The sequence below is a fragment of the Paroedura picta genome, chromosome 3 (assembly GCF_049243985.1).
Source record: "Paroedura picta isolate Pp20150507F chromosome 3, Ppicta_v3.0, whole genome shotgun sequence".
Taxonomy (NCBI): domain Eukaryota; kingdom Metazoa; phylum Chordata; class Lepidosauria; order Squamata; family Gekkonidae; genus Paroedura; species Paroedura picta.
Genome location: NC_135371.1, coordinates 130,610,781 through 130,638,617, shown reverse-complemented (window position 1 = coordinate 130,638,617; position 27,837 = coordinate 130,610,781). Strand labels below are relative to the sequence as shown.

Genomic DNA, 27,837 nt, shown 5'->3' with positions numbered 1-27,837 from the left:
TTTTGAAATTGGGTGTGATTTTTTAGCATTTAAATGAAGCTGGGTTAACTAAGGTCCCTGACCGGGGGTTAGTTTTTGACATTCAGCCATGATCTACCCTGCACCAAAGCAGGAGTTGTCTGAGAAGGCAACCTGTCTCTTACCATGGCAGGCTGCCCAGACTTCACCTAGAAGACACCTGCGAGGACCTTGACTCTGTGCCAAAGTCAGCCTGAAAAGATCTTTGTTTCCCTAATGGAGAAAAACGGCACTTTACAGAGAGAGATCTAGTGGTCACTCCTAAATGTCATACAATTGTATTATAAGGAATTTAGGAAACATATTTCTCACTTAACATAATACATACCATTGTGATTAAGAGACAGAATGGAAGGAAAGATAGACATGCCCCTGACTCCTCAAAATCAGTTTCTCTTCCACAAGTTTCCTCTATACCTCCCCACCTCTGCTCCTCCCACTTCACTTAGCTGGTCTCCCCCCCCAAAAAAAACCAACCAACCAAACAAAAAAAACAGTGCCATGCCTATCTCAGCTTCCTTTCACTGAAAAAAGCAACCATGCATGCATTACTATTTCAGAATACGTTGGTTAATATGGATTTCTAAACCTTTTGAGGGCTGTGCAATCTGGTCTTCTGTGCATCTAGATACAGAGAATTAGTGCATGAAAGAGAAAGTGGAACAGTCTGTCAGAACCCTTGCAGGTGACCATAATGTTCTCTGGATTGCATATCAAAACATTTTTAACAGTTCAGGCTGGTGCTTGCACTTAGCTTTATGCTAAAACCACTGCTGTTCATGGAGAATGTAGCTTAGTGAATCCCATCCAATTTTAGCAAGAAGAAATTGGCTAGTTAAACTTCTAAGAACTGATTTCCAGCCTTAATCGGCGTAGAATTGTTGTTAAATGCTTTCTCCCTCCCATTCCCCTCCCTGGATACATAACTGTTTTTAAAGTTGTAAGCTTGTGCCCCTGTCACAATTTGTTTTCTTAGCCATGGCCTATTGATGGAGGCACCAGTTTGGCTCCTGATCCTCCTCAGAGGGACTTGCTGCTTACAGGGTAAGTATAAAAAAGGAATCTGTCCTTCTATTGCTATTACAAAGACAAAGTCGAGACTCCTGGAAAGGATTATCCTGGAAAGGATATTACAAAGACAAAGTCGAGACTCCTGGAAAGGATAACAGACATCTGTCTAATGGTCAGATGACATAATGTGAGAGTCCTAAAATTGAAAGGGAAATAAAAACATGTGCTCTGCATATTATTGTTCTCTTACTGGTTTTCATGCAAAATGTGTGGAGAATTTCTGTCCAGATTTCTGATAAAATTGTCTCACTTAAAAGTCTGGGCATCTTAACACTGCACAGGAGCATACAGGAGATGCAATGTCTGGTATTTCTGAGGATTTTATGCCCTGATCTTAGGTAGAGATGGTCAAGCTGGATAGCCTTTCACTAGATTTCATAAACTCTAATGGGATATAAATTAATTTTAGAAATGTTAGTTCATTAGATTTTTTTAGTTGCCACTTATCCAAAGGGTCTTGTGGTGACTTACAACATTAAAACAAGTAAGGTAAAAACAACACAAAAACAAATATAAATATTAACATTAAAATAAAAAATTGTGATAGTCAGGCTTTGCATGCCCTGTGGAAATTAAGCAAGTTTGACAGGTCATGGGTATTGTCCAAGAGTGCATTCTACCAGGTAGGGGTGTAGCAAGCTGTCAGGGTCAGTGTGGGTCAGGTTTTGTCAGCTTGCTGGTCTGGAATACAAGCTGGTGTTCAGGCAGAGAGAGGGCTTTTCCAAAATCACAGTCCTTTTCTGTTCTGCACCTAAGAATCAGGCAGTGGTCATCAGTCAATCCAAAGTCAGGTTGCCAGAGGGTGGCCCAGAGTCATGATCAAGAAAACAGGATGGCAAGGATCTAAGCAGAACTTCAGCATTGTGGTTAGCTAAAGGAAGTGTGCAATGGCTTCCACCTTGGGCACTGTCCTCTGCTGCTCTTAAATACCTGAGGATTCTTTTCAGGTCTCCTCTTGAGAAGACTCAGTCAGTTAGCAAGCCTTGGAGTCTCATGAGGCACAGGCTCTGCCTCTGACTGTCCAACTCCTTCCAACTATGTTGTCTGTGATGACCCACCGCTATTTTGGAGGAGCTTATCAGCCTGCTGGCTGACATCTGGCCTAGAGCAAAGCCAATGGCATGGTGGGAGTGCTCAGCCTTCTCTCTAGCTGGTCCTGCACAGGGTGAAACAGGCCTGCATTCTGGCTCTCCCACCTGCTCTTCTGTGGTGTCTGAATGAACTGCCTGCTCTTCCAGCTGCCCTGGTTGAGGTGCTTCCCCCACAATTGAGCTCAGCCTCAGAAGAATCAGTTGGCAGCAGCTGGCTCATGATGGGATCCACCACTGAGAAGACTCTTCCCCTGGTGACAGCAAACCAAGCCATCCTGGGATCTGCAAGAGGCTCCTAGACAATGACTGAAGGCTGTGTGTGGGGTTGTAAAAGAGGTGAACCTCTAGGCATGCAGGTCCCATACTGCTTTAAAGGTCAACACCAGAGATTAATTTATAGTCAGTGAAGCTGCCACAGAATTGAAGTAATATGTGAGTAATATGTGAACTGACAATGATGTTCCATCAGTAACCTGGAAGAGACCTGGCACATTTTGGACCACCTTCTGTCTCTAAAGAGTTTGTAAAATGAATTGCAGTAGTCCAATCTGGAGGTGGCCATTGCATGGATCAATGTGGGATGGTGTGACCCAGAAAGATAAAAGGTGAAAAAATGCTGACCCTGCTACCATGGATACTTGTTTATCCAATTAGACCAAAGAATCCAACCACACCCCAAATCTCTTTGCAGAGTCTATAGCTGACTCCACTGAGTCTCAGGAGTGGCTCTCCAGCTAGCATCTCAGTCTTTCCCAGCTACATGACCTCTGTCTTAGACGCTTTCAACTTCAACCAGCTCCCCCTTAACCATTTAACTACTGCAGCCAAGCACTGGAATAGTGCTGTGAGTCTTCTGCCAGCTACTTATCGAGCAGGAAGAGGAACTGAGTATCATCAGCATATTGATAGCACCCATCTCCAATCCTCCTGATTTATTTATTTATTTTATTTAGATTTCTATACCGCCCATTTCTTTGCAGCTCAACTCGGAGGGCCCAATCAGTCGAAGACGCGGCGTCCCTGCTCCTTTCCCGCCCCCCACAAACTGTCCCTTACACTCCAAACTGCCTCCCTTGCACCACAGACCCCTTCCCGCCACGCTGCCACCTCCTACACAACACGCATACACACACACACACACACACTTTTGAGACTACCCCCCCTCGCCCCCAATACCCCTTAACGCTTCGCTGCCACTGCCTACGCCACACACACGCACTCAAAATCCCACCGAGCGACCAACCAATAACCCCCCTCACTCCTCTGACCCCTAACCGCCACGCGGTTACACCAAGACCCACCGACAGCCACCGGGCCCATTCCACTCTGCCACCCTCTTCGCTCCCCCTGCGTTCTCGACCTTCCCAGCCTCACCCCAACCCCAACCCTCCCTTTACGCGACCCATCCCCGATCCCACCCCACCTCCTTGCCGGTACCTTTTCCTCTGCTCCGCCGCCCCTTCGCCGACGTCCCTCCACCGCTGCGGCCCTAGACTGAGCCAGGCATGCACGGACTCTCGTGCATGCCTGGTTCCCCTACCAACCCAGCTGCCGCAGGAACGTCCCACCCCCTTCCACCACGCAGAGAGACACAGAGAGACAGAGACATTGGCTAGAGCAGGGGTAGTCAACCTATGGTCCTCCAGATGTCCACGGACCACAATTCCCATGAGCCCCTGCCAGCATTTTGGGCTAGAGGATTGAACCGTATAGGACCCCACTCTTCAGGTCTTGTTGGGAAGACCTTCCTCCCTAAATGCAATACTCTTGAGAGTGTCTCTGCAGTGTCCCTTCCCACAATGGCCAATTATGGGCCTGGAGAGGGTGAGAAGGGAAGGGGCATGTACACAGCTATGCTCTCCCATCATATTCTGCACACTCATGCCACTTCTGGGGTTTCTTGAAGCCTGAAGAATGTTTCAGGGGTTTCTGAATGGTAAAAAAGTTGAGAAAGATTGATCTAAGCAAAAGTCTAGCAATCACCTACTTAAGGGAGCTGGGAAAGCAGGCCAGTGAGAGAGACAAATTAATACTCTGTCCCAGATTTTTGTTGTTGGATGAATCAGGTTAGCCTTTTCTACTTTTTTTGCTGAGTCTAACATGCAGGCCCATCATGTCTCAAATAGAGCCACATTAAGTATTGCATGCAGCTACTGGCAATGTGAATCTACCAGTAGTGTTACTTGCGACTTCCTTATAGGCAAATCTTGCCTATTCATTTTATTCTTCTCCACTTCGTTCTGAATGGTAGTTGAATTTGTGTCCCTTGTGGTAGTTACCTTGAACAAAAATTTCCTCTAGCCAGATGAAAGACCAGCTGCTTAAGAAAGCAATTCTCTTTAGTGGTTTTCAAACTGTGTTATGAGGAAATGTGGGATTCTTTAGTCAAATGACAAAACAGGCAAGCCTTTTTGTAAAAAAACAACCCTGACCTACCACTATTGACTTTTCCCTTGCTGTGGCCAGCCACAGGGGAATGTTGATGTGCTGTTGTATCTAGATAAATATAAAATACAAAAACAGTGTGGTTACTGGTGTGGAGTGCTTTGCAGTCTGTGCATGGTCATTAGAGAAGCTGTGGCAGAGTACTGAAAATGGGAATAAACTCTTAGAGGAATATATGTATGCATCTGATGAAGTGGAATGCAACAGTTTCATAACCGATGGACTTCTCACTGTACATTGAGAAATTAAAATAGTCACTCTACAAACTGGATGTCAATGAGATTATTTAGAAGATTTGCTTCTATCAGTTTTTGAGGGGTTTTTTTGTTTATTGCACAGCCTATTCCATGCACAGTTTCCGTATCTTGTATTTAGATTTGACTATTTATACTGTGTATCCTCTTTGTATTAGTTGTATAAATATAGACATGTGCGCTTGGCAATTATTAATATAGACCTAATAGGCCTGTGATCAGTGCTCCATGTGATTGTATATCCTAAACTACATCTCAACGTGTCTCTAAACTCTTCAGGGTTGTTGTGGCCTGGAAAGGTGGCAGTGACATAAGCGTGATCTGATTGTCTTTTTCTTAATTCTGTTCCATCAGGCATGAAGACGGCACAGTGCGATTCTGGAATGCGTCTGGCGTCTGCTTGAGCCTCTTGTATAAGCTGAGCACAGTGAGGGTGTTCCACACAGATGCTGATCCCAATGACAATATGAACCAAATGGGAGACGATGAATGGCCTCCACTTCGCAAGGTGAGGTGTCCATAATTTGAGCAGGACTGCTGCAATTCACCTGGAAAGAAGCCAGTCTGTTGTGCCAGTTCTTGCTCTTGCTGATGTGGCATCTTTGTTTTTTCCCTTCCTGCCTTCACTAGGTTGGCTCCTTCGACCCTTACAGTGATGACCCAAGGCTCGGGATCCAGAAAATCTTCCTGTGCAAGTACAGTGGATACTTGGCTGTAGCAGGAACAGCAGGGCAGGTGGGTGGTGTGAAGCACACCCTTCAGCTGGCCAGATGGTCTCACCAGGATTCTGCATAAATGCTGCTCTTCCTCAGGGAACACTGGTAATTTTGTTCCCTTTGAAGTAGAAGGTGAAGGAACAGGTTGCCTAGATATTATGCCACCTGGAATGTTCATAACCACAGGGGCTGCCTGTGCAAAAGCTTTCTGTACACTTTTTATACGACACATACTCAGTCACTTTTATGTTTTTGCGTTAAGCCCTGGGTTAAACAGGTTCTGAGAACTAGATCTTCATTATTAATAGTAATAATACTTTCTCCATTTTCTGTGTGTGTGTGTGTGTGTGTTTGTGTGTTATCACTCAAACTAGCAAATCAGTGGCCTATAATGGGCGTTCCTTTAATTATTTCTGTCCTCGGTAGTCATTGTAAATGTTCTATGCTGGTTGTTCTGCATCATATGTGCTGATATGTGTCATATCTCCAGCCAGTTAGCTATTAAGCCTACTTTACCCTAATCACGTTCAGGTTTGTTTTAATGCATCTGCTTTCAGAATGATTGTGTTTTAGCTCCTTGGCTGTTGATGTTAATAGCAACTCTACTAGAATACAGTTATCAGTATAATGGAGCAATTTGGAAAGAATGCTTTAAAGTTTCCATTAGCCAGTTTTCAAGCTGTCCATTAGCTGTATGGACAATGAGAAAATTCTGGATTGGTTTGCTGGCTGCTGCTTTTTCTCCTCAGGTTTTTTTTCTCATTTTCCTATCAAACAGCAGAAATGAAAAACTTTAGTCTTGAATGGCTGACATGGGGCAGAGATGTACTTGCCATGCAAGACCTTTTGTTGGGCAGATTTAATCCCAAAAGTTCCTGTTACAGTATAATGTTTTAGAAGCCCATGTGCTGCATCGGCTATGGAAGGCTAATGCACAGACATGCTGAAATATATTTGGATCACTGATATTGGATAGAGGAAGCTCAACCAGGATAGAATAAATAGCACATACACAGGCATATAAGCATCCATTGTGCAGGGTGAATTTCTCAGAATATGGCCATGGCCTTTAAAACTAGGAGACATACCGCTACCAAACTGGAAAAGAGGGTAGTGTGGTTAATGAGCAAAGTCAAGGAAGTCACAAAAGGTAAGGCAGCTTCCTTTAAAAGTTACAACAGAAAACAGAACCTATCCCGGGCTATATTAAACAATTTCACAATGAATACAAATAAACATTTCTTATCTCTTCTTTTATATATATATATATGTATATAAGCACAACGGGATAGGTTCTGTTTTCTGTTGCAACAATTTTGAACCGTCCCCTTTTTTTTCGTAGTGTCCTTTAAAAGTTAGGCAAAAAGATACATGCCAAGGTAGTAAACATTGACAAGGTGGCTGGAAATATAATATGAGAAACATATTGATAAAAATATTAAGGCAAACAGCATAAATTTCTTTTAAAACATCAGAATCAGACAGGCTAAGGAAGCAGTGGATTCTTGGAGGTCAGAGATTAAAAGAATGCTAAAGGAGGATGGGGAGACTGGAAAGAAATGAGTTTTTTTTAGTCAGTTTTCAGTGCAGAATATTTGGGTTATTTACTAATACTGGAACCTCTGTCTTCATGAAAGATTTGGACTGAGTCAAATAGAGATGATGAGAGATGAATTTCCAAGGCGAATGGGCACATTACAAACTAAAAGTCACTGGGTCCATATGGCATGCAAGTGAAGAAACTCAAATGTGAAATGGTTCACCTAACAAAAATACACAACTTTGCTAAAAATGGGAGGAAGCAAATGTAATGGTTGTTTTTTAAAAGGCAATCTGGGAAATTAAAGGCCAGTAAGTCTACAATTTGTTATGGGTAGCTAAACTGATAGAAACTCTTACAGCTAAACATTTAGCAGAACAAGCCCTTGAAGAAAGATCAGAGAAACCCTGCCCCTGAGCAGGAGCAGTTCTTGCAGTGGAGGAAAGTAAGTAGTAGAGTTCCACACTGTTTGGTATTGGATCCAGTATACATCTGAACCATAGGAGAGGCAAGGAGTTGACATATTTCAACATGCTAACCATGCATAATCTTCTGTTTGTTTAATGAATGGTTGCCTGTTACACAGTAACCTAGTACCAAAAAGGCTTATCTTACTTTTATTATAGTAGCACTATTTACCTCCAGCTTGGTGTAGTGGTTAATTGCGGGGGCTTCTAATCTGGTGAGCCGGGTTTGATTCCCACTTCCCCACATGCAGCCAGCTGGGTGACCTTGGGCTCGCCACGGCACTGATAAAACTGTTCTGACCGAGCAGTGATATCAGGGCTCTCTCAGCCTCACAGGGGGTCTGTTGTGGGGAGAGGAAAGGGAAGGTGACTCTGTAAGCCACTTTGAGACTCGTGAATGGAGAAAAGCAGCATATAAAAGCCAACTCTTCTTCAAACATCAGAGTGTTTATGCAATAAGAAAGTATTGATTCTGTCCAAGAATGAGCTTCTTACTAAGGATTCCCCTCTCACGCACATCCTAAAGTGAAATTAAGTAATGAAATCGTAAAATGTAAAGCCTCTTCCTCATTAATGTCTTCGTAAAGACCCAAAGGAGGAAGAAAGTAATAGCTTGCAGTGCTGAGATTTCAGAATAATCCTGAGTGAACTTTTTGTCCCTGTTAGGTACTTGTAATGGAACTGAATGATGAAGAAGCAGAGCAAGTGATTGACCATGCGGAAGCAGACCTTCTCCAGGATCAGGAAGGCTATAGGTGGAAAGGTCATGAACGGTTGAAAACCAGAGAAGGGCCTGTGCGATTTGAACCTGGCTTTCAGCCATTTGTCTTGGTCCAGTGTCAACCCCCAGCGGTGGTTACGTCACTGGCTCTTCATTCTGAATGGAAACTGGTGGCCTTTGGTACAAGCCATGGCTTCGGGCTCTTTGATCATCAGCAGAAGCGGCTGGTCTTTGTTAAGTAAGTGATTTCCTGTAAATATACAAAATTACTCCCAACACCAAATCTTGCATTCATAAAATGGCTGTGTGTTTAGAGAAAGGACCTTGAGCTACAAATACCGTCTTGTCAATGTAGTAGTGAAACTACACACACAGAACATCATTCTCCAAAAATTATGTGACTCAACTTGGGGTGCATCTGCTACAACATGCTCAGCTTCGGGGTTGGGGTGCAGTACTGAAGAATATGGTGCTTCGTTGAGGCTCAAACAACCCCACATCCACAAACTTGATGCCTGACTCAGTACAATGAGAACCATCAGCAGATGTTTTAAACCCACTCTGGCCTATTGGCTACCCCCTGCATCTCTGAAGGCAAGATGCTCTTCTTCATGAATATAGGTAGATCTCTGAAAACAGAGAGTTCCCCACCCATGAAGATGTGATTGAGGCAGGCCTATCCAAAGATCCCAACACCCAGCAAGAAGATCTGCACAAATCCTGCAATCACATTTCGATCTAGGGACTGAATGGTCACAAACACAGATGCAATCAGTTCCATCTGATATCCATAACCTGATAAACACCAGCAAGAGGCATAGAGAATATGACTTCCCCTGTAAAGTATGGAACTCAACTAATAGAATACCAACATGCTTTGGAAATTGTGCAGAACTGTTATGTAAATGGGGCAGTGTTGTTATGTTGTTGTTGTTATGTGCGAAGTTGTGTCCGACCCATCGCGACCCCATGGACAATGATCCTCCAGGCCTTCCTGTCCTCTACCATTCCCCGGAGTCCATTTAAGTTTGCACCTACTGCTTCAGTGACTCCATCCATCCACCTCATTCTCTGTCGTCCCCTTCTTCTTTTGCCCTCGATCTCTCCCAGCATTAGGCTCTTCTCCAGGGAGTCCTTCCTTCTCATGAGGTGGCCAAAATATTTGAGTTTCATCTTCAGGATCTGGCCTTCTAAAGAGCAGTCAGGGCTGATCTCCTCTAGGACTGACTGGTTTGTTCGCCTTGCAGTCCAAGGGACTCGCAAGAGTCTTCTCCAGCACCAGAGTTCAAAAGCCTCAATTCTTTGACACTCGGCCTTCCTTATGGTCCAACTTTCGCAGCCATACATTGCAACTGGGAATACCATAGCCTTGACTAAACGCACTTTTGTTGGCAGGGTGATGTCTCTGCTTTTTAGGATGCTGTCTAGATTTGCCATAGCTTTCCTCCCCAGGAGCAAGCGTCTTTTAATTTCTTTGCTGCAGTCCCCATCTGCAGTGATCTTGGAGCCCAGGAAAATAAAATCTGTCACTATCTCCATTTCTTCCCCTTCTATTTGCCAGGAATTGAGAGGGCCGGATGCCATGATCTTTGTTTTCTTGATGTTGAGTTTCAAGCCAACTTTGGCACTCTCCTCCTTCACCCGCATCAACAGGCTCTTTAGTTCCTCTTCACTTTCTGCCATTAGAGTGGTATCATCTGCATATCTGAGGTTGTTGATATTTCTCCCTGCAATCTTGATCCCAATTTGTGACTCCTCTAATCCCGCATTTCTCATGATGTGCTCTGCATACAAGTTAAATAGGCAAGGCGACAGTATACAGCCTTGCCGAACTCCTTTCTCAATTTTGAACCAGTCAGTGATTCCATGTTCAGTTCTCACTGTTGCTTCTTGACCTGCATATAAATTTCTCAAGAGACAAATAAGATGCTCTGGTATTCCCATCTCTTTAAGAACTTGCCACAATTTGTTGTGCTCCACACAATCAAAGGCTTTAGCATAGTCAATGAAGCAGAAGTAGACGTTCTTCTGGTACTCCCTAGCTTTCTCCATGATCCAGCGTATGTTGGCAATTTGATCTCTAGTTCCTCTGCCTCTTCGAAATCCTGCCTGTACTTCTGGAAGTTCTCGGTCCACATATTGCTGGATCCTAGCTTGTAGGATTTTGAGCATAACTTTGCTAGCATGAGAAATTAGTGCGATGGTGCGGTAGTTTGAACATTCTTTGGCATTGCCCTTCTTTGGGATTGGAATGTAAACTGACCTTTTCCAATCCTGTGGCCATTGTTGAGTTTTCCAAATTTGCTGGCATATTGAGTGTAGCACTTTTACTGCATCGTCCTTTAAGATTTTGAATAGTTCAACTGGAATGCTGTCACTACCACTAGCTGTATTGTTGCTCAGACTTCCTAAGGCCCATTTGACTTCACATTCCAGGATGTCTGGCTCCAGGTCAGTAACTACCCCATTGTGGTCATCAGGGATGTTAAGCTCGCTCTTGTATAGTTCTTCTGTATAATTTTGCCACCTTTGTTTGATCTCTTCTGCTTCTGTGAGGTCCCTACCATTTTGGTCCCTTATCATACCCATCTTTGCATGAAACGTTCTCTTCATATCTCCAATTTTCTTGAAAAGATCTCTGGTCCTCCCCATTCTATTGTTTTCTTCTATTTGTTTGCACTGTTCATTTAAGAAGGCATTCTTATCTCTTCTAGCTTTTCTCTGGAATTCTGCATTCAGTTGGGTGTATCTTTCTCTTTCTCCCTTGCCTTTCACTTCCCTTCTCTCCTTAGCTATTTGTAAAGCTTCCTCAGACAGCCATTTTGATTTCTTGCATTTCTTTTTCTTTGGGATGGTTTTAGTTGCTACCTCTTGTACAATGTTGCGAACCTCCGTCCATAGTTCTTCAGGCACTCTGTCTATCAGATCTAATTCCTTAAATCTATTTGTCACCTCCACTGTGTATTCGTCAGGGATATGATTTAGTTCATACCTGAGTGGCCTAGTGCTTTTCCCTACTTTCTTCAATTTAAGCCTAAATTTTGCAACAAGAAGCTCATGATCTGAACCACAATCAGCTCCTGGTCTTGTTTTTATTGACTGGATAGAACTTTTCCATCTTTGGCTGCAGAGCACATAGTCAATCTGATTTCTGTGTTGACCGTCTGGTGATGTCCATGTGTAGAGTCGTCTCTTGGGTTGCTGGAAAAGAGTGTTTGCTATGACCATTGTATTCTCTTGACAAAATTCTACCAGCCTGTGCCCTGCTTCATTTTGTACTCCAAGGCCAAACTTGCCTGTTATCCCGGTTATCTTTTGGCTTCCTACTTTAGCATTCCAATCCCCCATGATGATAAGCACATCATTTTTGGGCGTTGCTTCTAGAAGGTGTTGTAGGGCTTCATAGAACTGATCAACTTCATCCTCTTCAGCAGCAGTGGTTGGGGCGTAGACCTGGATCACTGTGATGTTGAATGGTTTGCCTTGGATTCAAACTGAGATCATTCTGTCATTTTGGGGATTGTATCCCAAGACTGCTTTTCCTACTCTCTTATTGATTATGAATGCAGTGTACCTGGACACAAATGCAGTTGTGGTACAGCACACAAAGTGAGTGCCATGTTTTCCAGGGAGATGTTTCCCAGCTCAACTGAGTGGGCTAAAAAAATAGATATTTGTATTTAGGGGGATTACCCAATTGATCTGTATACCCATTGCATCAACTTGGTTACGTACTTTATAATATGCTTCCTGTGTGTAACTCTGCTGTATGATAAATAAATAATAACCAGTGTAGGGGGACTGCAACATGGGGGGGGGAACCACCATGTCCTGCCTTATAGGTCTTCCAGGGATAGCTGGGTGGCCACTATGTGAAACAGGATGCTGGGCTAGAAGGGTTGCCAGTCTGATTCAGCATGGTGGCTCTTATTTTCTTCCTTCCAAAACGTGGCCTAGTGTGTAAAAACATGAGCTACAAGCTCTAAGACCCAGGATCAAACCTTAGCTCAGCTAGGAAATCACTCAGGCAAATGCTGGTCCCTTAGATTCCATCCTCTATCATCTTTCCCCCTAGTTGAAAGTAGGTCTGCAGCATGTGGTTGCTAGATGTCAAATGAAAGGGGGAGGAGGGATGTAGAGGATCCAAGCAGAAAATCTTGCATGTTTAGGAGAATTAAAAAAAAAAATTGTGCTGAGTGAATTCATTGCAGGGAGCACTGGAAGCTTTATCTGTGGAATTACTGACGCATGATGTACTAGCAAAATGAGATCTTAATGATATTGTAATATACACTCAAATACACAGAGTGCTAATATTATCAAATATTGAATAATTATTGTTGAATATAAATATCAGTGTTTCCTAAATTCTCAATCTTGTCTTAGCATCTTGTCTACTTGAATTTTATTCCACCCTAATATGAGCAACAATGAAAACTGACTGCGTTCAGACATCATGACAAGTTGCAACCTTATAGAACCTGATGTGAACATAGCTTGCTGCTGTACCTGGGCCCACCCCCCTTGCTTCTTAGCTTGAAGCAAGAATGTTTTGTTTGATCAAACTCCATAATGACATCTCAGTGCAGGCACCTTGACACAATGGAGTTTTTACTCTGCTGAAGATGGATTCTAAGCTGATACTAAGCCAAGGTTTCAAATTCTAGCACTGGCATCCAAAAGCCACCTGCATTTGGCTGTAGCTGTGAATTGATACTTCATCAAACTGGGACATCTTGCATTACAGTCAACTGGGTAAGGCTGTAGTGCAGGTTGAACATCTGCTTGGCATGGAAAAGGTCTCAGATTCAATCCACATCTTCGGTTTAAAAGAATAAGATAGTAGGTAGAGGACTCTACCTGAGGTCCTGGAGGGCCACTGCCAGCTACAGTAGGTGATATTGACTTGGACAGACCAATGGTCTGACCTTGGTATAAAGCAGCTTCATGCGTCCAAGGAAGAGGGAAGGGCACATACAAGTGCAGCAACAAACCATGTGCCAAACTGAGCCACAAGGGGAGCATGGTATATAAATATAATAAATAAAATCAGAGCTCAGTTTCGGTTTGAGTACCATATCAAGGCTCCATTAAGACATTTAGAGTCCAGGGGCATCTTTGAGACCAACAAAGCTTGGTGTAAGCTTTCTTGTGCAAGCACACATCTTCAGATATCCTGAAATGGAAGTTACCGGTCCATACATTATATGTAGAGGGTGAGTTGCTGCCTCAGACCAACATGGCCATCCCCCTGAATCCAGAAATATTTGCCATGCTCAAGCCCTGATAGTGTCCTGGATTGCATTTCAAGGCTTCCATGTCTTAAAAAGTTGTAAGCTCCCTGCGTATGCTCACTGCTTAACAAATGGTTAATCAGAACGGGGAATTGACACATTCCGTTGGCTTCATTGTAGGTGCACCCTGCATCCAAGTGACCAGCTGGCCTTGGAGGGCCCTCTTTCCAGGGTGAAGTCCTTAAAAAAGTCTCTCCGTCAGTCCTTCCGGCGGATTCGCAGGAGTAGGGTGTCCAACAGAAAGCAGCGAGCTGCTGAGGTAAGGAGATATCCTGATTGGCTTTGTATGCCTAGTAATTTGGAGGCAGGTTAATGCATGGCAGTATGACTTCTTGGCCATGCCTCTTACAATATTGATATTTTGCTGGTGGAGGAGATATTAGCAGTTGGATAGGTCCTTGTAGCAAACTTGTGCTGGCTTTTCTGAAATAGTCCTGGCAAAATGCCTGTGTTGTCTTCCTGTGTGTTGGCAATAGTCTATCACAGATGTATGGAGGCAGCTTAGTGAGAGACAATATGCGATGCTAAAGCATTCTCTTCTGTAAAAGGTTTCCATTGGTTGTAGTGTAGTGTAGTGTTAATGCCAGTGCTGGGCATTAAACACAAAGAAAGTCAGTGGCACTGTAGAAAAAGCTGTCCTGGAAGTTGTTTATCCTTAATTAGGTTGTCAGGCAATTTTCATGGTGTATTTTTTAAAAAGAAGATAATTGCTTTTTGAGAATATCTGCTTCCTTGAGAGATCCTGGATAGATGAAGCTTTATTTCCTTGTTTCCCTTTAGAGCCTTACCCAGTCTGGGACTTGCATATCTGAAGAACCATCTCTCCCAATATGTCTCCTGGAGAGTACTTGGGTCAGCTAGTGCAAATTTACTGGTAGTTCCTAGCCCCAAAGTCATTTGCCTGGTCTCGACCAGGGCCAGGGCCTTTTTGACCCTGGCTCTAACCTGGTGGAATGAGCTGCCGACCAAGACTAGGGCCCTGAGCTATTACAGTTCCGCAAGGCTTGAAGGGTAGCGCTCTTCCATCAGGCCTGCGGTTGAGGCCAGGGCGACCTACTGAAAGGACCACCTTCCAGTCACAGTTCTTCCCCACTCTTATTTTCCATACTGCTGAGGTACCTGCCTTATCCAACAGGTGGGGAAAGAAACAGTGACACAAAAGGGAGGAGGGAATAGGTAATTAATTGACCAAATTAGTCTCTGGACAGAGTTGGTTATTCTTAGTATCTAATTGTTAGAACTTTAATATATAATTAATACAGTAAAGGTAAAGGTAAAGGTATCCCCTGTGCAAGCACAGAGTCATGTCTGACCCTTGGGGTGACGCCCTCTAGCGTTTTCATGGCAGACTCAATACGGGGTGGTTTGCCAGTGCCTTCCCCAGTCATTACCGTTTACCCCCCAGCAAGCTGGGTACTCATTTTACCGACCTCAGAAGGATGGAAGGCTGAGTCAACCTTGAGCCGGCTGCTGGGATTGAACTCCCAACCTCATGGGCAAAGCTTTCAGACGGCTGCCTTACCACTCTGCGCCACAAGAGGCTCATTAATTAATACAGTATGTATCTTAATACTGTCAACCACCTTCAGCCCAATGGGAGAGGGGCAGTCTAGAAATTTAATAATAATAATTTTTTGTTGGGGAAAGGTGCAAGAAAGAATCCCCAGGTATGACCAGGATGCATTGCAGGAGATAGAACTAGCTCCAGTCCAGCGGAAGATTGAAGCACGGTCTGCAGAGGACTCCTTCACTGGCTTTGTTCGCACTTTGTACTTCGCTGACACCTTCTTAAGAGACAGTGAGTGAGACTGGATTATCCCTTTTGATTTCCTGGGTTCCTGTACCGGAAGTTGCAAGAATGGGGATGTAAAGAGTCAGCTGGGCCCTGTGACCCTCTGTGAGCTGCTCTTGGGCTAACATAAAGCAGGGCCTTGCTGACCCAAGTTCTAGTGACTTATTTTTTTAAGTTGTAGATTCCCAACAGATACAACCAGTTATGTATTAAGCTTAGTTTTGTTTTCCAGATTCCTCACTAACACTCCCTATCCATGGGCTAAACCAGGCATAACAGCAGATCTGTGAACAGAAACCTATGTTTTAAAAAAGGCTAGATAAAGTGTGTGGTGGGGATATGTAGAGTCATGTTTGGGGTGGGTGGGTGAGTGACCTATCTTCCCTCTCCAGGATCTGCTTCTTCACCACAGGGGGTGGAATCTAAGGTCTCACAGAGTACCAGGGAAAATCATGAGGGGCAAAATTTTAAAAAGTTCGTTTCAGGAAAACCAGAAAGTGTTTACCCTTCCAAACATATTAGAGCTTGACCTGAAGTGTGATTTAACAAATAAGATGTATTTTGCTGCATCTGATAAAATAGGTTCAAGTCTTAAAGGTGTTGTTGGACTTTTCTTTTGTGTTTGCTGCAGCAATGGGTTCCACTGGAATCAGATAGGTTCAAAACCTGTAGATTTCTATGTTAAACTTTCAGTTTGATCACATTAAAATACATTTTCTGTTTTACTTCAAGTGCCAAGTTCTTGATTTGCTGAATGCTTGGAATACTTTTTGTGGCATCTAGGAAAGAGGAACAGAGGGAAAGGAATGGCGTAGCTGGGCAGATGTTAGCTGGTCCCATTCTCTTTTTCTCTCTCTCCTGTTAACCTTGCTAACCCCCTCACCCCACCACTCACTGGCCGTTTCCACTATCTTCTAACTTTTCTCAAGACCTTGAAGGCCAGAACATTTTGGATACACGGTTCGGTGAATAGATTGCACATCAAACTGAATTGTTATGGCTGTGCGGATTTCTAAAACTCCTTTGTGTTACATTCTCCCGTTGGGTTTGTGTAGTTTGGAAGTTGAGCTGTACAATAAAATAATGTAAAAATGTTAATTATCTATTATACTGCACAATTAAAAACAGAATAAAAACTTTATAAAAACTATACAGAACTAACAGCACATAAGACCAAACACGTTTCGACCCTACTGGGTCTTCCTCAGTGGTCAGAACTGTGACAATACACTCTATATAAAATATGTAAACTCATAAAGTGTAGCTGCATGGTTGAATGGGATCTGTAAATTATGGCTCCAACCAATATATGTAAATTTAGACTTTTTGGAGACCACCTCCTATGGCATATGCCTAGGCTCACCACTCTTCGCTATTATATACTTCTGTGCTGAGAGTGTATCTCATGTGCGTCAGGAAAAAAGCTATCATTTTTATGAAGTTTTTATTCTGTTTTTAATTGTGCACTATAATAAATAATTAACATTTTTACATTATTTTATTGCACAGCTCAACCTCTGAGTTCCTACCCATAAAGGTTGGGTTGTGTTGCTTTTTTGGTTTTGGGTTTGTGTAGTTTGGGACACAAATGTGAATCAAGCGAAGTCCAACACTACTCCTGATCAGCTATGAGGAATAGATTTTCTTTCCATTGCTTGCAGTACTTGAAACATGGAAACTCTGTTCACCTGTTTTAGGTTCTCGGCACTGTCCCTCCTTGTGGGCTGGCACCAATGGTGGCGCTGTGTATGCCTTCTCACTGCGTGTCCCTCCAGCCGAGAGAAGAATGGATGAGCCTGTCAAGGCAGAGCAGGGTGAGTGAGCCATGCATTCCTTTAAATTTAGTTAAGTGGCTGTCTCCACCATTGGGGCATAACATACATACCTCCATTCTACAATTTAAAGAATCTAACTGCCAGCCAGCGGACTGCTCTCAGAACCTTGAGATGTCTTGTGCACACAAGCTGGTAATGGGAGTGGCGGGCTCCCATTATGAATGAATGAATGAATGAATGAATGAATGAATGAATGAATGAATGAATGAATGAATGAATGAATGAATGAATGAATGAATGAATGAATGAATGAATGAATGAATGAATGAATGAATGAGAGTGGATTCTGTAAGAAAGACAATGTATGTATTCTATAAGAAATAACCAGAAGATGGCTACAGCTAAGCTCTTGAGTATTGCAGTTCCTGACCACGCACAGTAATGCAAGTAAAAGTTTTTAAGTATTTTTCTTTGCTACTTTTTCTATTGTCTTACCCAAGAATCTAGAACATTTTCCTCTATAATAGAATGAGTATCAAGATTATCTAGCAAAATTTCTGAGACCGAAAGTACATCTTAAAGTCTGTCAAATGTTTACATAAATCCTCCAGTTTCCAAAAAGTTTGATTTCAGCATGGTCCCCAAGGTACAATGTACCTCTGCTCCCAGTAAAAAACTCTTTCTGATATTTAAACTTAATTGCTGCTTATCTCTCTTTAGGGAACAATTCTTCTGAAGTACTGTGGCTTGAATACTTACTTTAGCTATCAGGCTCCTAACTCCCCCTGCCCATCTAAATTATTCCATTTTATGTTTCCACTTCCATAGCAAGAACCTGCCTTGAGTGTATTAAAATGCCATGGCAGAATGTAAAAAGTACATAAATTTATTGGTTGTTTTGGAATCTAGCAAATCTAATTAAAAGGAGAAGGATAGAGCAGTTTGCCTATTGTTGTCTCTGGGTGAAGTCTTGTGTGTCTGTGACAAATAGTTCTGGGTGCATCATTCACAGCCAAAGAAATCCAGCTCATGCACAGAGCTCCTGTCGTGGGGATTCTTGTCCTGGATGGTCGCAGCACTCCTCTCCCAGAGCCCCTGGAAGTAGCTCATGATCTTTCCAAGAGCCCTGATATGCAAAGTAGCCACCAGCTTCTCGTTGTATCTGAAGAGCAGTTTAAGGTAAGTGTGGGGTGTGCATGTTCATGTTTTTCTGTTCAATCACAGCCAACCAAGGAACTTTAAAAAATGCATTTCTTTTTGATAGCCTTTACTGCTAATTGACATTTCAGTTATGCCAGTATAAACTTGCCTTTGGAGCTGAAAAGAGCATGCTTTTAAACTAATACAGCAGGGATTTTTGTTACCTTCTTCTGTCCGGTTCTTTTTTTAAGGGCACGTAGTCTGATAATCACACTTCAATTTAAAAAGTAAACTATCTGGGTACTTAGTAGATCGCGAGCCAGTCTTTTGTTGATACTGCACTAGAGCCAAGTGGGTGGTGGGTAGAAGCTTGCAAGAACTGGATATGGTACCATCCCATCCCTGTATTGTAGTCCTGCTCCTTGTGAAATACTCTGCATCCTGCAGCGAGAAGCAGCAAAGCAGATCCACTTGCTTACTGCTTGCAGACTATTCCCAAGTGGTGGGAAGCAGCTACTCCTAAACCCACTTCCTGGCTGCAGATGGAAAGCTTGCATTACAGTGAATGAATATAATGTTACTGGTTTGCGTTGGCAGATTTTCACATTGCCAAAGGTCAGCTCCAAACTGAAGCTCAAGTTGACTGCCTTGGAAGGCTGTCGGGTGCGGAAGGTGACAGTGGCCAATTTTGCTAGCAACAAGGATGAGTACAGTGAAAATGACCTGGCTGTTCTGACAAACTTGGGAGACATCCACATCATTTCCTTGCCTTTACTCAAAATACAAGTGCGATATCCCTGCATCCGCAAGGAGGATGTGAGTGGCATTGCCTCCTGTGTGTTCACCAGATATGGACAAGGTAACACTATAAACACACAACGTCTGCTGCTATTGTGACATTTGGAAAATTTTTATTCTGCTAACATGTGACAGTGGCTTCCTTTTGTTATTGTGCACAGTACCTAGGAATTGAATTGTGTCCTTTTGTGGGGAAGATAGGGGGTTGGGTGCCAGTATGCTCTTCTAGAGCTGTCCATATATAAGACTCAACAAGAATCAGCGTTTTACAATCCATCCAGAGTGTGTCTAAAATCTCTTGTAATAACCCCATGCACTCTCTTTAAAAAGCCAGCATTGAGCTTTAATTTGCTTGATTCTGTGTAAATGTATGTATGATTCTTCTGAAGATAACCTTGTTTTCTTCAAGGGGAAATGAAATGGAATGTTTGTTTCATTTCATTTATTCAAGGAAGTCTCCCTAACACCTAGGCTTTTAGACACTGGTGTTCTCTCTGTGTATCTGTATGCACAGTTTACAGGGAGTTTTTTTTCATCTTTCTTTTCAGGGTTCTATCTCATCTCCCCATCAGAGTTTGAGAGGTTTTCACTTTCTACGAAGTGGCTGGTTGAACCACGCTGTCTGGTAGAAGCACCTGAAAGCACGGGCAATAATTATGTGCACAATGTATCTGCCACGGAGAAAGCTTCAAAGAAATCTAAGTATGAATGCTTTGCAGCCTTTCCACTGAGGTGTGTCAGGAGGTCGCTGTCACTGAAAGGGTGCTTGTTGGCATGATAACACTTGACCCACTTAGTTGTCTTGCTCGCACTTAAGTAGGAGAAAGTTGCACCCAAGGAGCTTCAGGCTTACCTTGGGCAGGTAGTCACTCTATGCCGTGGCCTTATCTGTTGTCAGAAGTGCCATGCTTCTGCCATGATTGTTAGCATTTGTTAGAATCTGAAGCCATCTGAAGAAGCCTCTCACCTGTCAGGTGATGGAGTGCCTCCCCTGGTCTTGCTACCTGCTTGCAAGGCTGCACTTGTCTTTTACCCTGCTGTCTTCACTTTTCCAAAAGAGCCATGTGTTTCAAAAATGTTCAGTCCCATGTCCCCATTGGTCACTTCTGCAGAGATGTTTACAGCTGCACAGGGAAATGCCACAAAACAAAGCCCCACAAACTAGGTAGAAACTAGGTCAGTCCTCTCTGTAATAAAGAATTTTCAGTGATGGAGAACACTGTGACGTATTGTTTACTCAGGTGGCAAACCTTTGTGTGTGCAGCACTACTGGCTGTTCCTCTGTGCAAAAGATATCTCTTCTCAAAGAAATAATATGCCAGACTTGGGTACAATCCTTGTTCCTGATATGCTACATTTCTGCAAGCTATGGATTTGTTTTGCCTTTTGGAACTGTCCATAGAGCCTCTTGTGCTGCAGGGTGGTAAGGCAGCAGAAATGCTCTCTGAAGCTGTCTGCCCATGAGGCTGGGAGTTCAATCCCAGCAGCCGGCTCAAGGTTGACTCAGCCTTCCATCCTTCCGAGGTCGGTGAAATGAGTACCCAGCTTGCTGGAGGGTAAACGGTAATGACTGGGGAAGGCACTGGCAAACCACCTCGTATTGAGTCTGCCATGAAAACACTGGAGGGCATCACCCCAAGGGTCAGGCATGACCTGGTGCTTGCACAGGGGATACCGTTACCTTTATAGAGGTCTTATGGCAAAGATACTGGAGTGGTTTGCCATTTCCTTCTCCGGTGGACCACCTTTTGTCAGAGCTCTTTGCTATGATCGGTCTGTCTTGGGTGGCCCTGCACGGCATAGCTCATAGCTTCACTGAGCTACACGACCACTGAACTATGTGACCACGGCATAGCTCATAGCTTCACTGAGCTACGCGACCACGACAAGGCAGCAATCCTTGAAGGCCACCTCATGAGAAGGAAGGACTCCCTGGAGAAGAGCCTAATGCTGGGAGCGATTGAGGGCAAAAGAAGAAGGGGGCGACAGAGAATGAGGTGGCTGGATGGAGTCACTGATGCAGTCGGTGCAAACTTAAATGGACTCCGGGGAATGGTAGAGGACGGGGAGGCCTGGAGGATCATTGTCCATGGGGTTGCGATGGGTCGGACACGACTTCGCACCTAACAACAACAATATGGATTTGTTTCATATGGAGGAGCATTTTATCATGTGAATCTCTAGTCCAAAGTGGTAAGGCAAGACACAATCATTATCACCCACAGTGCTTGTAACACTACTTTATGCAAAATGATTTTGTGTGTTTTGGGGTTTTAGGTTTTGTAAAGGCAACAGGCATCCTTCAAAGCAGTGCAGTGTGAACTAGTCATATGTAAATCTATCAGTTGCCAACATCAGTGTCCAGTGTCTGTATTGGTTCTGTAGGCCCACCTGGCTGAGCTAATTTCTGACTGGCCAAGCCTTGGCAGGAAATCTTTTGTGGTCATTTGTCTCCTTGTCTGTTCTTCCTGTCTTCTACAGCAGAGAATCAGGACGGAGCTCTAGTGAACAAGGTGGAGACGGTAAGCAAGACATGCAAACTTAAACCGCTGCTTGGAGCCCTGCATTTTGCTTGTTTGGAAAGCAGGGCCTGGATGTCAGTGTGTAGGTGATCCCATGGCTGTTCTGTGACTTCTGTGTAGGGGTTTCCTCCTGCGTGGCATCCCAAGCGATGTGCTGTTGGGGGGCAGTGTCTCAGATAGCCCACCCCCTGTGCTTCCTCCCCCACTTTGCATTCCTCGGAAAGATTGCAGTCAAAGTATGGACATGCGCATGCTGTGTGTACAAATGCTCTCTTGCCACTGTGCCTTTGCAGCAGAAATGGGAGTGACACAGAGAGTAATTGCCATGTGTCAGCATCCTCAGTAAACCAGACGATGTGGGTCAGTGCCAGAGATTTTGGCCTGAATAAATCTGATCACAAGCTATGGCTGCAGGCAGCATTGTGCAGCAACTGACACGGGCTCTGAATTTTGGCCCTGCAAGTGGTCCATTTTGCAAATACAGTTTTGGGTACAATACCAATTTACCTGGCTGTATTCCTCAGGTGACATACTTCTAAATTCTGAGACATGGTTCAAATGTCTAAGGCTTTGGGGTTTGCTGTTATCTTAACTACAGGACTATAGAGAGCTTACATGGAAGCTGGCATTGTGCTGCTCACAGGCTCTGGAGGGAAGAGCGCTCAGTACGACTAAGCGTGGGCTGTTACCCAGCAGCTTGCGTCATGGCCTTCAGGCCTTTGGAGGAGTCCAAATGGGAGTAACAAGAGTAGCCTTTTTAATGACTTATAGAGATAAGCTTTAACATCTGGAGTAGATAAGTCAGAATGCCTGTTGCTGGCTTCTGAGTTTTTTGTATGTTGCATTATGTGAATTCTGGAAATGGAGATGTTGCCTCGTAACTTTCTGCATGCTCTTTTTCAGAGAGGACGCCTGGGAAACTGATGGAGCACGCCCTGCTCAATGATGAGAGTAAGGAGGACATTATTCTCTTGTGGGGGATATGCTTCCTGTAGTGATTGGCCTGAAATGGGTGACTTGGTTCCAGCGCCAATTGTTTCTCACTCCAGTAGCTTGTAATAACGTATAAGTGTGTGTCCACATGACTTGGATGGGAAAGGGGGGTTCTGTTGGTTGTCCTTAAAGGATGGTATCACCAGTAATACAGTTCAAGGGACAAATATTTATACACTTTGGGCAGAGCTTCCTGTTGACCTCCTCTCACTGTAAAAAAGTTTTTCCCTGATGTCTTCCCAATACCATTCCACATGTAGATTAAACTCATTACTGTGGATCCTATCCTTTGCTGCCAACAGGAAGTGTTTCCTGTCCTCCTCCAAGTGACAACCTTTCAAATACTTAAAAGATATTTATTTTGTACTGCCGTATTTAATTGTAAGCTAACTCAAGCTTCCAATTCTTCCTAAATAAGTAAACGAACATATCAAAAGGGGCAGACAAACGTATTTGGCAAAACTGAATTATGTTACCCTGAGCTTGTTATAGATTGCAATTGTTTCAAGAAGGAAATGCATTCAAAATACAGTTGACATGACCAAAACAAAACACACAATCTCATCAAGAATAAAACCTTGAGCTTTGCAAGGGATCCTTAGAAGCAAAAACTGATAACAAAAGAAACAGGACCTCTGTCAAACAACCAAAGAATTTTAAAATTGTCTATTAACAATATTGGATGCTGAAATATAAGAGGATTCTTATTATCCAATATAACCGCAGCTACAGTCACAACATGAATTAGAGGTGAATATGACACAAGCACAGGTAGATACTTGAAGACACAAAATGTTGTAAAAAAGCATGTAGGAACCAAAGAGACCATTCTGAAGGGAGGTTCAAGTAGTTCTCAAACAAATAATGCTAGAATCTGTGGCAGAGCTGCATTTGTTCCTCATGGCTGCTTTGTTTTTGTTGTTCTTTTAGAAGTCCTGAAGGAAATACAGAGTACTCTGGAAGGTGGAAGAGGGTGAGTGCCTGGCAACCAAGGCTTCTCTCTTCCTTGTTGGGGCTTCTACAGAGTTGGTGTCTGCTCAGATGACAAAAGGGAAGGCGGCACAAGGAAGATCTGAAAGTGTCATTTTATGGCAGACTTGGGTTGCCCAACAGTGCTGGTTCTCCAACGGTTTTCCTTGGCATGTTCTTAAATTTATAATCTTCCAACGGTGATCAGAGTTGAACACATGAGAGGGAAAACAGTTTCCTCTAAATGCTTACAAAGTTCTCTTCCACCACCTTGGGTTTGAGAGGCATGCTATCCCAAACTTGTGAATAATTCAGGTCATATTTGAACGAACTCGGCTTTCAAGTCAGCAAGAAAAATGTGCCCATTTAGCTAGGATGAAAAGTCAAGTAGAACAGAGGATAGTGATCCACTAGTTTTCTGTAATTCACTTCACAGGGGCCTTCCCTTGTCCTTGATCCAGAAACTTCAGCTGGTGCAAAATGCGGCTGCTAGGGCTTTCACTGGAATACCATGGAAAGCCCATATCCAGCAGGTTGCATTGGTTGCCAGTTGTTTATCAGATCAAGTTCAAGGTACTGGTTTTAACCTTCAAGGCCATCCACGCTCTGGGCCCAATGTATATCAGGGACCATTTGACTCCCTATGCCCCCTTCAGGGCAGTGTGCCTTTTCAGTCCTGGCCCCTGCCTGGTTGAATGAGCTCCCGGAAGAGCGGAGGGCCCTGATGGAGTTTCTTCAGTTCCACCGGACCTGTAAGATGGAACTCTTCCACCAGGCATTTGGTTGAGGTCAGGTCAAGGAAGATCTGGCCCCTCCTATGGTGCCTTTGGCTTTCTGCACTTGGTTTTACATCTTTTGGGCACATATGACAGAATTCTGGTGGCTTGGTAAGGAGGGAGGGTTTTCATGGGAGGGGATTTTTATTATTGATTTTGTTTTAAACCATGTTGTCAGCCACTGTGGGCTAGTGGCACTAGGAGCTGTGGCATAAAAGCTTAATATAAACAAACAAATAAATAAATAAAAACTGGGCTGGGAGGGGATAGAGGAAACTGGGCAGTATGACATTCCCAACAATTCATATTTGTGGATCTTCAGTTCTTATTTCACAAAAGGAGAATTCTGATCAGTGATCCTATACTTACATGAAATGCTAGTTGTGATGCATGGTTATCTACTCTAGGGCTTGATGGGGGAAGGAGAGAACTTTGCTATTGAACAAGGCAATGGTACACAGGGCTGGAAGGGCATGGAGTATTTGCCCCATCTTGACTTTGTTGTCTCTGCAGGAGCTATAGTGACAGAAATTCAAGGGGGATCCAATTAGGACACAGACTAAGTAATGGAGGAGGTAAGTAAACATACCTCAGTACTCATGTATGAGCATTCAAACATGCAACGTGATAGTGTGTTTTCAAGCCAAATTCCATAGTACGAGGCTATGATCACCTCCAGTCCACTCTTCCCTGTAATTCCTTAAAGTATTTATTTATTTATTATATTTACATACCGCCCTCCCTGAAGGCTCAGGGCAGTTTACATAGGAACAAAGAACAAAACATAAAACAGTCGATAAACAAGTGAATACCTTACAATAATAATATTAATAGTTGTAACTATATAATAATATAATATTGATTATTGATTAGGCTTTTGGACAAACAGCTGTAGGGATGGAGTACTTTGAATTCACCTTGTTTTTGTAGTAAAGGACTTCAGAATAAACATAACTGCAGTAGCCTAGATTCAGGATAGACAAAATGCTACTTTATGCAGCAAGTGATTAAAATATGGATGTTGTGATGGCCACAGGCATAGCTCTAAATGGGGATTAGACAGACTCAGTGCAGGTTAGCCATGGTGACTACAGGGAACCTCCACGCTAAGGCAGTCAATTTCTGAATACCACAGCCAGAAGGCATCATGAAGAAGAAGAAGAGCTGGTTCTTATATGCCGCTTTTCTCTACCCGAAGGAGGCTCAATGCGGCTTACAGTCGCCTTCCCTTTCCTCTCCCCACAACAGACACCCTGTGAGGTGGGTGAGGCTGAGAGAGCCCTGATGTCACTGCTTGGTCAGAACTGTTTTATCAGTGCCGTGGCGAGCCCAAGGTCACCCAGCTGGCTTTATGTGGGGGAGTGCAGAATCGAACCCGGCATGCCAGATTAGAAGTCCGCACTCCTAACCACTACACCAAACTGGCTCATCAGGGGACTTCCAGGATAACTGATTAGCCACTGTGTAAGACAGGATGCTGGACTAGATGGACCACTGGGCTGATCCAGCAGGGTTCTTCTTATGCCATAGAACACGCTGGTGAGGCTTCCTGACATAACAACTGCCAATAAGGCTTTTTAGAGTTTGGCAGAGTCGAAGTGAATAAATAATATAAGAGACTTAAGCCACTGGATAGATTCTTTTTCTCTTTGTCACTAATTTGGAATCGTCCATTTTTCGTGTAACAGCTGGGAATCCAGACAGAGTTCACTCTATGCCTCATACTGCCAAACAAATATTCTGCCTGTTCTCTGGAGGTGCAAGGGGTAGTTTAGGAGTAGGCCTTTCTCTCTGCACTCCTGATTGTTGTTGTTAGGTGCAAAGTCATGTCCGACCCATCGCAACCCCATGGATAACGATCCTCCAGGCCTTCCTGTCCTCCACCATTCCCCGGAGTCCATTTAAGTTTGCACCTACTGCTTCAGTGACTCCATCCAGCCACCTCATTCTCTGTCGTCCCCTTCTTCTTTTGCCCTCAATCGCTCCCAGCATTAGGCACTCCTGATATTCTGCACCAATTTCTGCTAACAGAATAAGGTGTTCAAATTGATTTGTCAAAAAAACACTGAAGCAGTTTTGGCAGGGGAGCTGGTCACTGGCTCTATTCCTTTAACATCCTCATGGCAGATTTCCTCACGCCCCAATCTGAATGAGCAACTAGAACATACTGTGAAATTTGCAGGTTATTATGTATGAGGTTCTTTTGGTAGCAGCCTCTGAAAATGCAGGTGCATTTACATTTGTGGATATGAACATGATCTGTCCTAGGGGCTCTGTTGTTTCCTAGGCAGTAGCAAAGATCATTGTTGTTACCAATTTACATCTGACTCTTGGGAGGTTCTTGTATTAGATTCCGTTGCTGGCATGAAACATCATGTGATTTTCTCTTCCTAACAGAGTGATTGTGTTCTGGTGGTGTCTCTGTGAGGTCTGGCATTTTGGGAAGAGTGCCATAACACTACTGCCTGCCATCCCTGGGAAGATGCATCCGCTGATCATGGCCTCAAATGAATTGCAAGACTGAACCTTAGCTGGGCACTGCCCTTTCCCCTCTTCTGCGCTGGGCTTCACTTGAAGCTGTCTCTTCCTTGTGTGCTGTTGGTCTTGCACACAGGGCTGGAATGATTTTCTTGTTCTCTTTTTCCCTTCATGCCTCTTCTCATGTTTTTGCAACTCTTCAAATGTTTGCACAGTTTTTCCTTTCTTAAAGAAAAAAAAAAGATTTTTACTGGGTTGGGTTTTAAATTATAAATATTGCTGCCTTGGTTGCAGAGTTTTTAATATACTGTTAGCTCTGATTTAAGATTTTTTGTACATTTTTAAAGATCGTAACAAGCATTTTTGTTTAGAGAACTATTTTAGAAGAGTGCTTTTAAAAAAAATAATGAAAGAAATATTGTATCACTTTAGATTACTGTGGCTGCTGTAAACTTTTTAAATAAGGAAATTGGAACCTTTTTTTTTGTCCTGTTACAGTACTGTTCAATGATCTGCATTGAGGTAGAATCTATTTTTGTAGCTGTTCCAATCAGAAAATGAATCAAACTTTGTCTGAACACTACATTGATCTGTCTTCTGAAATAAACCAATATCTTTACATACTTTTTTATTATAGGCAATGTGTACTCAAGTTATTTTGCCTTGTTTTGATAAAATGGTGCTGAAGTCTGATCCTTGGGGAGCTCAGAGCGGAGAACTTGAGTTGCCCCTCCTATGATGGGCCCCATTCAAAAGTAGTTTGGCAATACCATCTCCAAAATGGCTTCTCACAAGGGAGGGGCTTGTTTCCCTGTTGCTGCTGTGGCTGCAGATAAACCAGTGAGGTTCCACATAGCAAGTTTCCCTGCCCCAGTAGCAGCCAACCCTCCACATGCCACTAGGGCTTCTGCAATATTTATAAAAATAGGCACTTGAATGTCAGTATTCAGTAGGGGAATCAAGTTCTGTGAATCCGT

General features: G+C 43.5%; 1 protein-coding gene across 7 annotated transcripts in view; it reads left to right on the top strand.

Moving 5' to 3' along the window:
- The window catches only part of LLGL2 (LLGL scribble cell polarity complex component 2), an 82,053-nt gene extending 54,557 nt beyond the window's left edge, over nucleotides 1-27,496 (top strand). For 4 of the 7 annotated variants that reach the window (XM_077327814.1, XM_077327819.1, XM_077327816.1 and 1 more), the window contains exons 12-25: nucleotides 995-1,062; nucleotides 5,234-5,387; nucleotides 5,510-5,614; nucleotides 8,269-8,561; nucleotides 13,738-13,876; nucleotides 15,265-15,415; nucleotides 17,107-17,223; nucleotides 18,197-18,363; nucleotides 18,922-19,183; nucleotides 19,671-19,854; nucleotides 21,604-21,644; nucleotides 22,548-22,595; nucleotides 23,568-23,610; nucleotides 24,896-24,965. In XM_077327814.1, coding sequence (XP_077183929.1) covers nucleotides 995-1,062; nucleotides 5,234-5,387; nucleotides 5,510-5,614; nucleotides 8,269-8,561; nucleotides 13,738-13,876; nucleotides 15,265-15,415; nucleotides 17,107-17,223; nucleotides 18,197-18,363; nucleotides 18,922-19,183; nucleotides 19,671-19,854; nucleotides 21,604-21,644; nucleotides 22,548-22,595; nucleotides 23,568-23,610; nucleotides 24,896-24,965 — 1,842 coding nt within the window. Of the gene's footprint in view, nucleotides 1-994; nucleotides 1,063-5,233; nucleotides 5,388-5,509; nucleotides 5,615-8,268; nucleotides 8,562-13,737; nucleotides 13,877-15,264; nucleotides 15,416-17,106; nucleotides 17,224-18,196; nucleotides 18,364-18,921; nucleotides 19,184-19,670; nucleotides 19,855-21,603; nucleotides 21,645-22,547; nucleotides 22,596-23,567; nucleotides 23,611-24,895; nucleotides 24,966-26,779 lie in introns of those variants that run through there. The other 3 variants (XM_077327822.1, XM_077327820.1, XM_077327821.1) reach the window with 3 other exon arrangements.
- Nucleotides 27,497-27,837: the final 341 nt, after the last annotated feature.